We start from the raw sequence: 13965 nt of genomic DNA, 5'->3' as shown, positions 1-13965 counted from the left end.
ATCCATTTGCTTATCAAAAATCTATCTACCTCTGCATTAAAAATATTCAAAGACTCTGCTTCCACCACCTTCTGAGGAAGAGAATTCCATAGACTCACAACCCTCAGAAAAAAATTCACCTCATCTCTGCCCTAAACGCACAACCCCTTATTTTTAAACAGTGGCCCATAGTAGTAGATTCTCCTAGAAGAGGAAACATCCTCTCCACATTCACCCTGTCAAGGCCCCTCAGGGTATTATATGTTTCAATCAAGTTGCCTCTTACTCTTCTAAACTCCAGCAGATTCAAGCCTAGCCTGTCCAACCTTTTCTCATAAGACAACCCAGCCTGGTATTAGTTCAGCAAACCTTCTTTGAAATGCTTCCAATGCATTTACATCCTTCCTTAAATAAGGGGACCAATAATGTACACAGTACTCCAGATGTGTTTTCACCAAAGCCCTGTATAACTGAAGCATGACCTCCCTACTTTGTATTCAATTCCCCTTGCAATAAACAATAACATTCTATTAGCTTTCCTAATTACTTGCTACACCTGCATACTAGCCTTATGCAATTCATGAACTAGGATCCCTAGATCCCTCTGCATCTCAGAGCTCTGCAATCTCTCAATGTTTAGATAATATGCTTCCTTTTTAATTTTTCCTGCCAAAATGGACAATTTCACATTTTCTCACAGTATGCTCCATTTGCCAGATCTTTGCCCATTCACTCAACCTATCTATATCCCTTTGCAGTCTCCTTGTGCCCTCCACACATCTTATTATCTTACCTATCTTTGTGTCATCAGCAAATTTAGCTACCATACCTTCGGTCCCTTCATATGAATTGTAAAAAATTGAGGCCCCAGCACTGATCCCTGTGGCACACCACTCATTACATCTCGTCAACCAGAAAAAGACCCATCTCTATCCATGAAAATATATGTTACCCCCTACACCATGAGCTTTTATTTTTCGCAACAACTTTTGATGTGACACCTTATCAAATGCCTTCTGGAAATCTAAATATAGTACATCCACAGCATATATTACTCCTTCAAAGAACTCCAATAAATTAGTTAAACATGATTTCCCTTTCACAATGTTATGCTGACTCTGCCTGAATTTTTCCAAGTACCCTGCTATGATAATAACTAATAATAACTTCTAACATTTTCCCTATGATGGATGTTAAGTTAAATGGCCTGTACTTCCCTGCTTTCTGTCTCCCTCCCTTTTTGAATAAAAGAGTTACATTTGTTACCTTCCAATCCAATGGAACCTTCCTGAATCTAGGGAATTATTGAAAATTAAAACCAACGCATTAACTATCTCACTAGCCACTTCTTTTAAGACCCTAGAATGAAGTCCATCAGGAGCCAGGGACTTGTCAGCATGCAGCTCCAGCAATGTTCTTAGTACCACTCCTCTGGTGATTATATTTTTCCCAAGTTTCCCCCTCCTTTCCATTAGCTATTTCTGGGATGTTACTTGTATATCTTCTTTTTAAATATCTATAAGAACACTTACTATCTGTCTTTATATTTCTAGCTAGCTTTCTCTTGTACTTTAATTTTTCCTTTCTTATCAATTTTTTGGTCATTCTTTGCCTTTTCTTAAATGTTCTGTCCAAACGTCTGGCCTGTTACCCATCTTTGCAGAATTAAATGCTCTTCTTTAAGTTTGATACTATCTTTAATTTTTTTAGTTAACCACAGATGGTGGATCCTCCCCTTGGAATTTTTATTTCTCATTGGAATGTACCAATTCTGTGTATCCTGAAATATCCCCTTAAACGTCTGCTACTGCATCTCTATTGACCTGTTCCCGTAACCTAATTTGACAGTTCATTTTAGCTAGCTGTGTATTACTGCCCTCATAATTGTCCTTATTTAAATTTAAAATACTCATCTTGGACCCATTCTTCTTTTCCTCAAACTGAATGTAAAATTCAATCATATTATGATCTCTACCACCTAGGGGCACCTTCATTAAGAGGACATTCATTAATCCTATCTCATTGCACAATACCAAGTATAGTATATCCTGCTCTCTAGTTGGTGCCAGAATATGTTGTTCTAAGAAACTATCCCAAAAATATTCTATGAATTCCACATCTAGGCTATCTTGTCTGAATATTGTTCAGGTCTGGCTGCATGCATACATTGTTTAATTATCTGAGAAATTGTGAATAGAACTGAACACTGTAATCACCAGCAAACACCCCCACTCCTGATCTTACAATGGAAGGAAAGTCATCAATGAAGCAGTTGAAAATAGTTAAGTCTAGGAGGAACTCCTGCATTGGTGCCCTGGGGCTAAAGTGATTGGTTTGTAAATCCTATTTGTGAAGATAGAACTGTGCATAATTGCATTAAGATGCATCTCACTTCAGCCACATCAAATACTTATCCAATTTTCCTCTAAATATAAAATGGTCTCTACTTCAATCATAAACAAAAACAGAATTACCTGGAAAAACTCAGCAGGTCTGGCAGCATCGGCGGAGAAGAAAAGAGTTGACGTTTCGAGTCCTCATGACCCTTCGACAGAACTTGAGTTCGAGTCCAGGAAAGAGCTGAAATATAAGCTGGTTTAAGGTGTGTGTGTGGGGGGCGGAGAGATAGAGAGACAGAGAGGTGGAGGGGGTTGGTGTGGTTGTAGCGACAAACAAGCAGTGATAGAAGCAGAATATCAAAAGATGTCAACAACAATAGTACAATAGAACACATAGGTGTTAAAGATAAAGTTGGTGATATTATCTAAACGAATGTGCTAATTAAGAATGGATGGTAGGGCACTCAAGGTATAGCTCTAGTGGGTTGTTTTTTTTTTATTTTATATAATGGAAATAGGTGGGAAAAGGAAAATCTTTATAATTTATTGGGAAAAAAAAAAAGAGAAGGGGGAAACAGAAAGGGGGTGAGGATGGGGGAGGGGACTCACGACCTAAAGTTGTTGAATTCAATATTCAGTCCGGAAGGCTGTAAAGTCCCTAGTCGGAAGATGAGGTGTTGTTCCTCCAGTTTGCGTTGGGCTTCACTGGAACAATGCAGCAAGCCAAGGACAGACATGTGGGCAAGAGAGCAGGGTGGAGTGTTAAAACGGCAAGCGACAGGGAGGTTTGGGTCATTCTTGCGGACAGACCGCAGGTGTTCTGCAAAGCGGTCGCCCAGTTTACGTTTGGTCTCTCCAATGTAGAGGAGACCACATTGGGAGCAACGAATGCAGTAGACTAAGTTGGGGGAAATGCAAGTGAAATGCTGCTTCACTTGAAAGGAGTGTTTGGGTCCTTGGACGGTGAGGAGAGAGGAAGTGAAGGGGCAGGTGTTGCATCTTTTGCGTGGGCAAGGGGTTGTGCCATAGGAGGGGGTTGAGGAGTAGGGGGTGATGGAGGAGTGGACCAGGGTGTCCCGGAGGGAGCGATCCCTACGGAATGCCGATAAGGGGGGTGAAGGGAAGATCTACTTCAATCATGTCTTGTGACAAGCATTCCAAGCCCTAACAATGTATTGCCTAAATGAATTTCTACCCGCCTTTCAGTGACTTAAACTGATGCCCTTGTTACTGGTTCCTCAACCATTCATATTCACAATATCGAAACCTTTCATAATGAAAATAAAATTACTAATAAGGCTCCTCTTACTCCACTGCTCTGTTCCATTGGAAATAATTTCAGTACCTCAAAACTTTTTTCTCAGAACTAGTTTTTCACAGCTAGTCACGTTTTTAAAGGTTTGTTTTTGAAAACCAAAACAAGTAAAATTTGACAGATCCATCAACATAATGAAAAAAAACACATTTGCTTCTTAAATTTCTAAACAAAACCAGGTCAGCGCAACTATTAAACTGCGATCCCTTTGCTTTCATAAAACTATAACATAACTTTCGAGAAAGTTCCTTCTTCCAAAAAGTTAACGTTTCTGGAGATATAAAGTTTAATAGAGTTGTTAAAGATGTCAATTCCCTTCCAAGCCGTGATTGTATTTAGAGTTTGTTCTCACCTGACTGCTCTCAGTCCAGGCCCAGGCCGTGACCATGGCAACCGGCTCCAACCAATGAGAAGGAGCGGTCCTCACTATTTACCGACACGGATGGGAGGAAAACACGGACCCGCACAATAGTTCCGGCGTCTAGTCCAAGTGGCTTCAATTTCTATTAAATATTGCTTTTAATGAAGCTTTACAATTTTAAATGTATAACATAACACAAAGGAGCTGGATACTGAATGCTACACAGCATTATGGTCCTTACATTGGTTTATCCGCCTCTCTAGTTTATTGACTGGCAGAAATGTTTTAGATTTTACCTGGAGCTTTTTCTTAACCTTTTGTCTTTGAGTGTTTATTAGATTTTCTCAGTCTGGAATATAAAGAAGTTGATTCATTCCAAATATTTTGTATTACATCTGAGAATGAAACTTTAAGCCACCAATAATATGCAACTTATCTCCGGGTCCAACAGTGATGTGTTTAATGATAACAGGTCAACACAACCTCTACCGAACTGGGAAACAATGTTTTAATGAAAATAAACTTTATAAAGCGTGAAATAAATAAAAATAATGTGAACTGATGCTGAGTTTTGATCCGCCGAGTTACCAGCCCGGGGCCGACCACCCAATCAGCCACGTTTCACACCCGGACCGAAAATAGACAACACCGGGCGGTAAAATCAAACCGCAGCGGAGGAACTGGGAATGGAGCAGAAACTCCCGTAAGTGAGGAGAGACGGAGAGGGAGACGGATGAAAGGAGTGGGGAGGGATATGGGCAGTGAGGAGGTGGGGAAGTGAGGGGGCAAGGTAAGAGGTGAGGTGGTGGGGGAAGGCGCGGAGCGCGGGTCGGGGAGGGGAAGGAAGGAAGGGGGGGAAGGAAGGAAGGGGGGAAAGGAAGGAAGGGGGGAAGGAAGGAAAGGGGGGAGGGAACGAAGGAAGGGGGGAAGGAAGGAAAGGGGGAGGGAAGGAAGGAAGGGGGGGGATAGAAGGAAGGGGGGGAGGGAGGGAAGGAAGGGGGGGATAGAAGGAAGGAAGGAAGGGGGGGAGGGAAGGAAGGAAGGAAGTAGGGGAGGGAAGGAAGGGGGAGGGGGGAGGGAAGGAAGGGGGAGGGGGGAGGGAAGGAAGGGGGAGGGGGGAGGGAAGGGAGGGGGGAGGGGAGGGGGGGAGGGAAGGAAGGGAGGGAAGGGGAGGGGGGAGGGAGGGAGGGGAGGGAAGGGAGGGGGGAGGGAGGAGGGAAGGGGGGAGGGGAGGGAAGGGGGGAGGGGGGAGGGAAGGGGGGAGGGGAGGGAAGGGGGGAGGGGGGAGGGGGGAGGGGAGGGAAGGGGGGAGGGGGGAGGGGAGGGAAGGGGGAGGGGGGAGGGGAGGAAGGGGGGAGGGGGGAGGGGAGGGGGGAGGGAAGGGAGGGAGGGGAGGGAGGGAGGGGGGTAGGGAAGGAAGGGGGAGGGAAGGAAGGAAGGGAGGGAGGGGGGTAGGGAGGGAGGGGGGTAGGGAAGGAAGGGGGGAGGGAAGGAAGGAAGGGAGGGAGGGAGGGGGGTAGGGAAGGAAGGGGGGAGGGAAGGAAGGAAGGGAGGGAGGGAGGGGGGTAGGGAAGGAAGGGGGGGAGGGAAGGAAGGAAGGGAGGGAGGGAGGGGGGTAGGGAAGGAAGGGGGGGGAGGGAAGGAAGGAAGGGAGGGAGGGGGGTAGGGAAGGAAGGGGGGGAGGGAAGGAAGGAAGGGAGGGAGGGGGGTAGGGAAGGAAGGGGGGGAGGGAAGGAAGGAAGGGAGGGAGGGAGGGGGGTAGGGAAGGGAGGGGGAGGGAAGGGAAGGAAGGGGGGAGGGACGGACGGAAGGAAGGGAAAGGAAGGAAGGGGGGGGAAGGAAGGGAGGGAAGGAAGGAGGGAAGGGAGGGAAGGAAGGAAGGGAGGGAGGGGGAGGGAGGGGAGGGAGGGGGAGGGAGGGAAGGGAGGGAGGGGGAGCGAGGGAAGGGAGGGAAGGGGGAGGGAGGGAGGGGGAGGGGGGAGGGAGGGAGGGGAGGGGGGGAGGGAGGGAGGGTAGGGGGGGAGGGAGGGAGGGGAGGGAGGGAGGGAAGGGGGAGGAAGGGAGGGGGAGGGAGGGAGGGAAGGGGGAGGGAGGGAGGGAGGGAAGGGGGAGGGAGGGAGGGAAGGGGGAGGGAGGGAGGGAGGGAAGGGGGAGGAAGGGAGGGGGAGGGGGGGGGAGGGAGGGAGGGAAGGGAGGGGGAGGGAGGGAAGGGAGGGGGAGGGAGGGAAGGGGGGAGGGGAGGGGAAGGAAGGGGGGAGGGAGGGGAGGGAAGGAGGGAAGGGGGGAGGGAAGGAGGGAAGGGGGAGGGAGGGGAGGGAAGGAGGGAGGGGAGGGGAGGGAGGGAGGGGGATAGGGAAGGAAGGAAGGGGGGGGATAGGGAAGGAAGGAAGGGGGGAGGGAAGGAAGGGGGGGATAGAAGGAAGGGGGGGGAGGGAAGGGAGGGAGGGAAGGAAGGGAGGGGGGAGGGAAGGGAGGGAGGGAAGGAAGGAAGGGGGGGGAAGGAAGGAAGGGAGGGGAGGGAGGGAGGGAGGGAGGGGAGGGAGGTAGGGAAGGAAGGAAGGGGGGAGGGAGGGAAGGAGGGGAGGGGAGGGAGGGAGGGAGGGGAGGGAGGGAGGGGGGTAGGGAAGGAAGGAAGGGGAGGGAAGGAAGGAAGGGGAGGGAAGGAAGGAAGGGGAGGGAAGGAAGGGGGGAGGGAGGGAAGGAAGGAAGGGAAAGGAAGGAAGGGGGGGGATAGAAGGAAGGGGGGAAGGAAGGAAGGAAGGAAGTAGGGGAGGGAAGGAAGGAAGTGGGGAGGGAGGGAAGGAAGGAAGGGAGGGAGGGAAGGAAGGAAGGGGGGGGGAAGGAAGGAAGGGGGGAGGGAAGAAAGGGGGGGAGGGAAGGAAGGAAGGGGGGAGGGGAGGAAGGAAGGGGGGAGGGAAGGAAGGAAGGGGAGGGAGGAAGGGAGGGAGGGGTGTAGGGAAGGAAGGAGGGAGGGAGGGAAGGGGGGAGGGAGGGAAGGACGGGAGGGAGGGAAGGAGGAGGGAAGGAAGGGGAGGAGGGAGGAAGGGGAGGAAGGAAGGAAGGGGGGAGGGAGGGAGGGAGTGGGGTAGGGAAGGAAGGAAGGGGGGAGGGAGGGAAGGAAGGAAGGGGAGGGAAGGAAGGAAGGGGAGGGAAGGAAGGGGAGGGAAGGAAGGAAGGGGAGGGAAGGAAGGAAGGGGAGGGAAGGAAGGGGGAGGGAGGGAAGGAAGGGGGAGGGAGGGAAGGAAGGGGGAGGGAGGGAAGGTAAGGGGGAGGGAGGGAAGGAAGTGAAAGGAAGGAAGGAAGGGAAAGGAAGGAAGGGGGGAAGGAAGGAAGGGGGGGATAGAAGGAGGGGGGGAGGGAAGGAAGGAAGGGGGGGGAGGGAGGGAAGGAAGGGGGGGATAGAAGGATGGGGGGAGGGAAGGAAGGAAGTGGGGGAAGGAAGGAAGGAAGGGAAAGGAAGGAGGGGAGGGAGGGAAGGAAGGAGGGAGGGAAGGAAGGGGGGGAGGGAAGGGAGGGAAGGAAGGGAGGGGGGAGGGAGGGAAGGAAGGAAGGGGGGGAAGGAAGGAAGGGAGGGGAGGGAGGGAGGGGGGTAGGGAAGGAAGGAAGGGGGGAGGGAGGGAAGGAGGGGAGGGAGGGAAGGGAGGGAGGGGAGGGAGGGAGGGGGGTAGGGAAGGAAGGAAGGGGAGGGAAGGAAGGAAGGGGAGGGAAGGAAGGGGGAGGGAGGAAGGAAGGAAGGGAAGGAAGGAAGGGGGGGGATAGAAGGAAGGGGGGAAGGAAGGAAGGGGGGAGGGAAGGAAGGAAGGAAGTAGGGGAGGGAAGGAAGTGGGGAGGGAGGGAAGGAAGGAAGTGGGGAGGGAGGGAAGGAAGGAAGTGGGGAGGGAGGGAAGGAAGGAAGTGGGGAGGGAGGGAAGGAAGGAAGGGGGGGAGGGAAGGAAGGGGGGGAGGGAAGGAAGGAAGGGGGGAGGGGAGGAAGGAAGGGGGGGAGGGAAGGAAGGAAGGGGGGGAGGAAGGGAGGGAGGGGTGTAGGGAAGGAAGGAGGGAGGGAGGGAAGGGGGGAGGGAGGGAAGGACGGGAGGGAGGGAGGGAGTGGGGTAGGGAAGGAAGGAAGGGGGGAGGGAGGGAAGGACGGGAGGGAGGGAGGGAGTGGGGTAGGGAAGGAAGGAAGGGGGGAGGGAGGGAAGGAAGGAAGGGGAGGGAAGGAAGGGGAGGGAAGGAAGGAAGGGGAGGGAAGGAAGGGGGAGGGAGGGAAGGAAGGGGGAGGGAGGGAAGGAAGGGGGAGGGAGGGAAGGAAGGGGGAGGGAGGGAAGGGAAGGGGGAGGGAGGGAAGGAAGTGAAAGGAAGGAAGGAAGGGGGGAAGGAAGGAAGGGGGGGATAGAAGGAGGGGGGGAGGGAAGGAAGGAAGGGGGGGAGGGAGGGAAGGAAGGGGGGGATAGAAGGATGGGGGGAGGGAAGGAAGGAAGTGGGGGAAGAAAGGAAGGAGGGGAGGGAGGGAAGGAAGGGGGGAGGGAAGGAAGGGGGGAGGGAAGGAAGGAAGGAAGGGAAAGGAAGGAAGGGGGGAAGGAAGGAAGGTGGGGATAGAAGGAGGGGGGGAGGGAAGGAAGGGGGGGAGGGAGGGAAGGAAGGGGGGATAGAAGGATGGGGGGAGGGAAGGAAGGAAGTGGGGGAAGGAAGGAAGGAAGGGAAAGGAAGGAGGGGAGGGAGGGAAGGAAGGAAGTGGGGGAGGGAAGGAAGGGGGGAGGGAAGGAAGGAAGTGGGGGGGAGGGAAGGAAGGAAGGGGGGAGGGAAGGAAGGAAGGGGGGGAGGGAAGGGGGGGAGGGAAGGAAGGAAGGGGGGGAGGGAGGGAAGGAAGGAAGGGGGGGAGGGAGGGAAGGAAGGAAGGGGGGAGAGAAGGGGGGGAGGGAGGGAAGGAAGGGGGGAGGGAAGGGGGGGAGGGAGGGAAGGAAGGAAGGAAGGGGGGAGGGAAGGAAGGAAGTGGGGGGAGGGAAGGAAGGAAGGGGGGAGGGAAGGAAGGAAGGGAAAGGAAGGAGGGGAGGGAGGGAAGGAAGGGGGGGAGGGAGGGAGGGAAGGAAGGGGGGGAGGGAGGGAAGGAAGGGAAAGGAAGGAAGGGGGGAGGGAAGGAAGGGGGGAGGGAGGGAAGGAAGGAAGGGGGGAGGGAAGGAAGGGGGGGAGTGAAGGAGGGGGGGAGGGGGGAGTGAAGGAGGGGGGGAGGGGGGAAGGAAGGGGGGGAGGGAAGGAAGGAAGGGAGGGGGGAGTGAAGGAGGGGGGGAGGGGGGAGGGAAGGAAGGGGGGGAGGGAAGGAAGGAAGGGAGGGAAGGAAGGGAGGGAGGGCGGAGGGAGGGAAGGAAGGGAGGGGGGAGGGAGGGGGGGAGGGAAGGGAGGGAGGGGGAGGGAAGGGAGGGAAGGGAGGGGGGGAGGGAAGGAAGGAAGGGAGGGGGGAGGGAAGGAAGGGAGGGGAGGGAGGGAGGGGGGTAGGGAAGGAAGGGAGGGGAGGGAGGGAGGGGGGTAGGGAAGGAAGGGAGGGGGAGGGAGGGAGGGGGGTAGGGAAGGGAAGGAGGGGGGAGGGAGGGAAGGAAGGAAGGGAAAGGAAGGAAGGGGGGAGGGAAGGGAGGGAGGGGGAGGGAGGGAAGGGAGGGGGAGGGAGGGAGGGAAGGGAAGGGAGGGAGGGAAGGGGAGGGGGGAGGGGAGGGAAGGGGGGGAGGGAGGGAGGGGGGGGAGGGAGGGAAGGGAGGGGGAGGGAAGGGAGGGAAGGAAGGGGGGGAGGGGGGGAGGGAAGGAAGGAAGGGGAGGGAAGGAAGGGAGGGGAGGGAGGGAGGGGGGTAGGGAAGGAAGGGAGGGGAGGGAGGGAGGGGGGTAGGGAAGGAAGGGAGGGGAGGGAGGGAGGGGGGTAGGGAAGGGAGGGAGGGGGGAGGGAGGGAAGGAAGGAAGGGAAAGGAAGGAAGGGGGGAGGGAAGGAGGGAGGGAGGGAAGGGAGGGGGGAGGGAGGAGGGAAGGGAAGGGAGGGAGGGAAGGGGAGGGGGGAGGGGAGGGAAGGGGGGGAGGGAGGGAGGGGGGGGAGGGAGGGAAGGGAGGGGAGGGAAGGGGGGAGGGAGGGGAGGGAAGGAGGGAGGGAGGGGATAGGGAAGGAAGGAAGGGGGAGGAAGGGAAGGAAGGAAGGGAAAGGAAGGAAGGGGGGGAAGGAAGGAAGGGGGGGATAGAAGGAAGGGGGGAAGGAAGGAAGGAAGGGGGGGGAGGGAAGGAAGGAAGTGGGGGAAGGAAGGAAGGAGGGGAGGGAGGGAAGGAAGGGGGGAGGGAAGGAAGGGGGGAGGGAAGGAAGGGGGGAGGAAGGAAGGAAGTGGGGGGGAGGGAAGGAAGGAAGGGGGGAGGGAAGGAAGGAAGTGGGGGGGAGGAAGGAAGGAAGGGGGGAGGGAAGGGGGGGAGGGAAGGAAGGAAGGGGGGGAGGGAGGGAAGGAAGGGGGGAGGGATGGGGGGGAGGGAGGGAAGGAAGGGGGGAGGGAAGGGGGGGAGGGAGGGAAGGAAGGAAGGAAGGGGGGGGAGGGAAGGAAGGAAGGGGGGGAGGGAGGGAGGGAAGGAAGGAAGGAAGGGAGGGAGGGAGGGAAGGAAGGGGGGAGGGAGGGAGGGAAGGGAGGGGGGGAGGGGGGAGGGAGGAGAGGGAGGGAAAGAAGGGGGAAGGGGGGAGGGAGGGGGAGGGAAAGAAGAGGGGAGGGAGGGAAAGAAGGGGGGAGGGAGAGGGAGGGAAAGAAGGGGGGAGGGAGAGGGAGGGAAGGAAGGAAGGGGGGGAGGGAGGGAAGGAAGTGGGGGAAGGAAGGAAGGAAGGGGAGGGAGGGAAGGAAGGAAGGAAGGGGGGGGAGGGAAGGAAGGAAGTGGGGGAGGGAAGGAAGGAAGGGAAAGGAAGGAAGGGGGGGAAGGAAGGAAGGGGGGAGGGAAGGAAGGGGGGGATAGAAGGGGGGAGGGAAGGAAGGGGGGGATAGAAGGAAGGGGGGGAAGGAAGGAAGGGGGGAGGGAAGGAAGGGGGGGATAGAAGGGGGGAGGGAAGGAAGGGGGGGATAGAAGGAAGGGGGGAAGGAAGGACCGGAGGGAGGGAGGGAAGGAAGGAAGGGGGGTAGGGAAGGAAGGAAGGGAGGGAGGGAAGGAAGGGGGGGAGGGAGGGAAGGGGGGGAGGGAGGGAGGGAAGGAAGGGGGGTAGGGAAGGGAGGGAGGGAGGGAAGGGGGCGAGGGAAGGAAGGAAGGGGGTTAGGGAAGGAAGGAAGGGAAGGAAGGAAGGGGGCGAGGGAAGGAAGGAAGGGGGGGAGGGTGGGAGGAAGGAAGGGGGGGAGGGAAGGAAGGAAGGGGGGGAGGGAAGGAAGGAAGGGGGGGAGGGAGGGAAGGAAGTGGGGGAAGGAAGGAAGGGAGGGAAGGAAGGAAGGAAGGGGGGGGAGGGAAGGAAGGGGGACGGAAGGAAGGAAGGGGGGGAGGGAAGGAAGGAAGGGAAAGGAAGGAGGGGAGGGAGGGAAGGAAGGGGGGGAGGGGGGGAGGGAGGGAAGGAAGGGAAAGGAAGGAAGGGGGGAGGGAAGGAAGGAAGGGGGGAGGGAGGGAAGGAAGGGGGGGAGGGAGGGAAGGAAGGAAGGGGGGAGGGAAGGAAGGGGGGGAGTGAAGGAGGGGGGGAGGGAGAGAGTGAAGGAGGGGGGGAGGGGGGAGTGAAGGAGGGGGGAGGGAAGAAGGGGGGAAGGGGGGGAGGGAAGGAAGGAAGGGAGGGGGGAGGGAAGGAAGGAAGGGAGGGAGGGAAGGAAGGAAGGGAGGGAGGGAGGGAAGGAAGGAAGGGGGGGAGGGGAGGGAGGGAAGGAAGGGGGGAGGGAGGGAGGGGAGGGAGGGAAGGGAAGGGAGGGAGGGAAGGAAGGGGAGGGAGGGGGAAAGGGGGGAGGGAGGGGGAGGGAGGAGAGGGAGGGAAAGAAGGGGGAAGGGGGGAGGGAGGGGGAGGGAAAGAAGAGGGGAGGGAGGGGAGGGAGGGAAAGAAGAGGGGAGGGAGGGGAGGGAGGGAAAGAAGAGGGGAGGGAGGGAAAGAAGGGGGGAGGGAGAGGGAGGGAAGGAAGGGGGGTAGCGAAGGAAGGAAGGGGGGGGAGGGAAGGGAGGGAGGGAAGGAGGGGGGGAAGGAGGGGGGGAGGGAAGGAAGGGGGGAGGGAAGGGGGAGGAAGGGGGGAGGGAGGGAAGGAAGGGGGGGATAGAAGGAAGGAAGGGGGGGAGGGAAGGAAGGGGGGAGGGAAGGAAGGAAGGAAGTAGGGGAGGGAAGGAAGGGGGGAGGGAAGGAAGGGGGAGGGGGGGAGGGGGGGGAGGGAAGGAAGGAAGCGGGGGAGGGAAGGAAGGGGGGGAGGGAAGGAAGGAAGGGAGGGAGGAGGGAAGGAAGGAAGGGAGGGGAGGGAGGGAGGGGGTAGGGGAGGGAGGGAGGAGGGAGGGAGGGAAGGAAGGAAGGGGAGGGAAGGAAGGGGGGAGGGACGGACGGAAGGAAGGGAAAGGAAGGAAGGGGGGGGAAGGAAGGGGGGGGAAGGAAGGGAGGAAAGGAAGGGAGGGGGAGGGAGGGAAGGGGGAGGGAGGGAAGGGGGGAGGGGGGGAGGGAAGGGAGGGAGGGAAGGGGGGAGGGAGGGAGGGAAGGGGGGGAGGGAAGGGGGGAGGGAGGGAGGGAAGGGGGGGGAGGGAAGGGGGGGAGGGAGGGAGGGAAGGGGGGGAGGGGAGGGAAGGGGGGGAGGGAGGGAGGGAAGGGGGGGGAGGGAGGGAGGGAAGGGGGGGGAGGGAGGGAGGGAAGGGGGGGAGGGGGGGGGAGGGGAGGGAAGGGGGGAGGGAGGGAGGGAAGGGGGGAGGGAGGGAGGGGGATAGGGAAGGAAGGAAGGAAGGGAAAGGAAGGAAGGGGGGAGGGAGGGAAGGAAGGGGGGGATAGAAGGAAGGGGGGAAGGAAGGACCGGAGGGGGGTAGGGAAGGAAGGGGGGGAGGGAGGGAAGGGGGGGAGGGAGGGAGGGAAGGAAGGACCGGAGGGAGGGAGGGAAGGAAGGAAGGGGGGTAGGGAAGGAAGGAAGGGGGGTAGGGAAGGGAGGGAGGGAAGGAAGGAAGGGGGGTAGGGAAGGGAGGGAGGGAGGGAAGGGGGCGAGGGAAGGAAGGAAGGGGGGTAGGGAAGGAAGGGGGCGAGGGAAGGAAGGAAGGGGGCGAGGGAAGGAAGGAAGGGGGGGAGGGAAGGAAGGAAGGGGGGGAGGGTGGGAGGACGGAAGGGGGGGAGGGAAGGAAGGAAGGGGGGGAGGGAAGGAAGGAAGGGGGGGAGGGAGGGAAGGAAGGAAGGAAGGGGGGGAGGGAGGGAAGGAAGGAAGGAAGGGGGGGAGGGAGGGAAGGAAGGGGGGAGGGAAGGAAGGAAGGGGGGGAGGGAAGGAAGGAAGGAGGGGAGGGAGGGAAGGAAGGAAGGAAGGGAAAGGAAGGAAGGGGGGAGGGAAGGAAGGAAGGGGGGAGGGAGGGAAGGAAGGAAGGGGGGAGGGAAGGAAGGGGGGGAGTGAAGGAGGGGGGGAGGGGGGAGTGAAGGAGGGGGGAGGGAAGGAAGGGGGGGAGGGAAGGAAGGAAGGGAGGGGAAGGGAAGGAAGGGAGGGAGGGAGGGGGGAAGGAAGGGAGGGAGGGGGGAAGGAAGGGAGGGAGGGGGGAAGGAAGGGAGGGAGGGGGGAAGGAAGGGAGGGAGGGGGGAGGGAGGGAAGGAAGGAAGGGGGGAGGGAGGGGGGGAGGGAAGGGAGGGAGGGGGGAGGGAAGGGAGGGAAGGAAGGGGGGGAGGGAGGGAAGGAAGGGAAAGGAAGGAAGGGGAGAGGGAGGGAAGGAAGGGGGGAGGGAAGGAAGGGGGGAGTGAAGGAGGGGGGGAGGGGGGAGGGAAGGAAGGGAGGGGGGAGGGAAGGAAGGGAGGGGGGAGGGAAGGAAGGAAGGGAGGGGGGAGGGAAGGAAGGGAGGGAGGGGGGAGGGAGGGAAGGAAGGGAGGG

General features: G+C 58.3%; 2 protein-coding genes across 6 annotated transcripts in view; one reads left to right on the top strand and one right to left on the bottom strand.

Moving 5' to 3' along the window:
* The window catches only part of efcab7 (EF-hand calcium binding domain 7), a 132581-nt gene that overhangs the window by 89233 nt on the left and 29383 nt on the right, over positions 1-13965 (bottom strand). Inside the window, exon 1 of one of the 3 annotated variants that reach the window (XM_041208887.1) lies at positions 3986-4045. The exons of 1 other annotated variant lie outside the window; for it this stretch is intronic. Coding sequence is in view for 1 of the 2 variants with exons in the window: in XM_041208886.1 (XP_041064820.1) it covers positions 2454-2482 (29 nt within the window). In the remaining variant the exon portion in view is untranslated. Of the gene's footprint in view, positions 1-2453; positions 2535-3985; positions 4046-13965 lie in introns of those variants that run through there. One more of the 3 variants, XM_041208886.1, reaches the window with a different exon arrangement.
* LOC121289426 (centromere protein R-like) overlaps positions 4590-13965 on the top strand; it is a 95946-nt gene continuing 86570 nt past the window's right edge. For all 3 annotated transcript variants that reach the window (XR_005945556.1, XM_041208892.1, XM_041208893.1), the window contains exon 1: positions 4590-4697. Coding sequence is in view for 2 of the 3 variants with exons in the window: in XM_041208892.1 (XP_041064826.1) it covers positions 4681-4697 (17 nt within the window). In the remaining variant the exon portion in view is untranslated. The remainder of the gene's footprint in view (positions 4698-13965) is intronic.

The sequence above is a fragment of the Carcharodon carcharias genome, chromosome 16 (assembly GCF_017639515.1).
Source record: "Carcharodon carcharias isolate sCarCar2 chromosome 16, sCarCar2.pri, whole genome shotgun sequence".
Taxonomy (NCBI): Eukaryota; Metazoa; Chordata; class Chondrichthyes; order Lamniformes; family Lamnidae; genus Carcharodon; species Carcharodon carcharias.
This window is presented reverse-complemented; position numbering and strand designations above follow the sequence as displayed.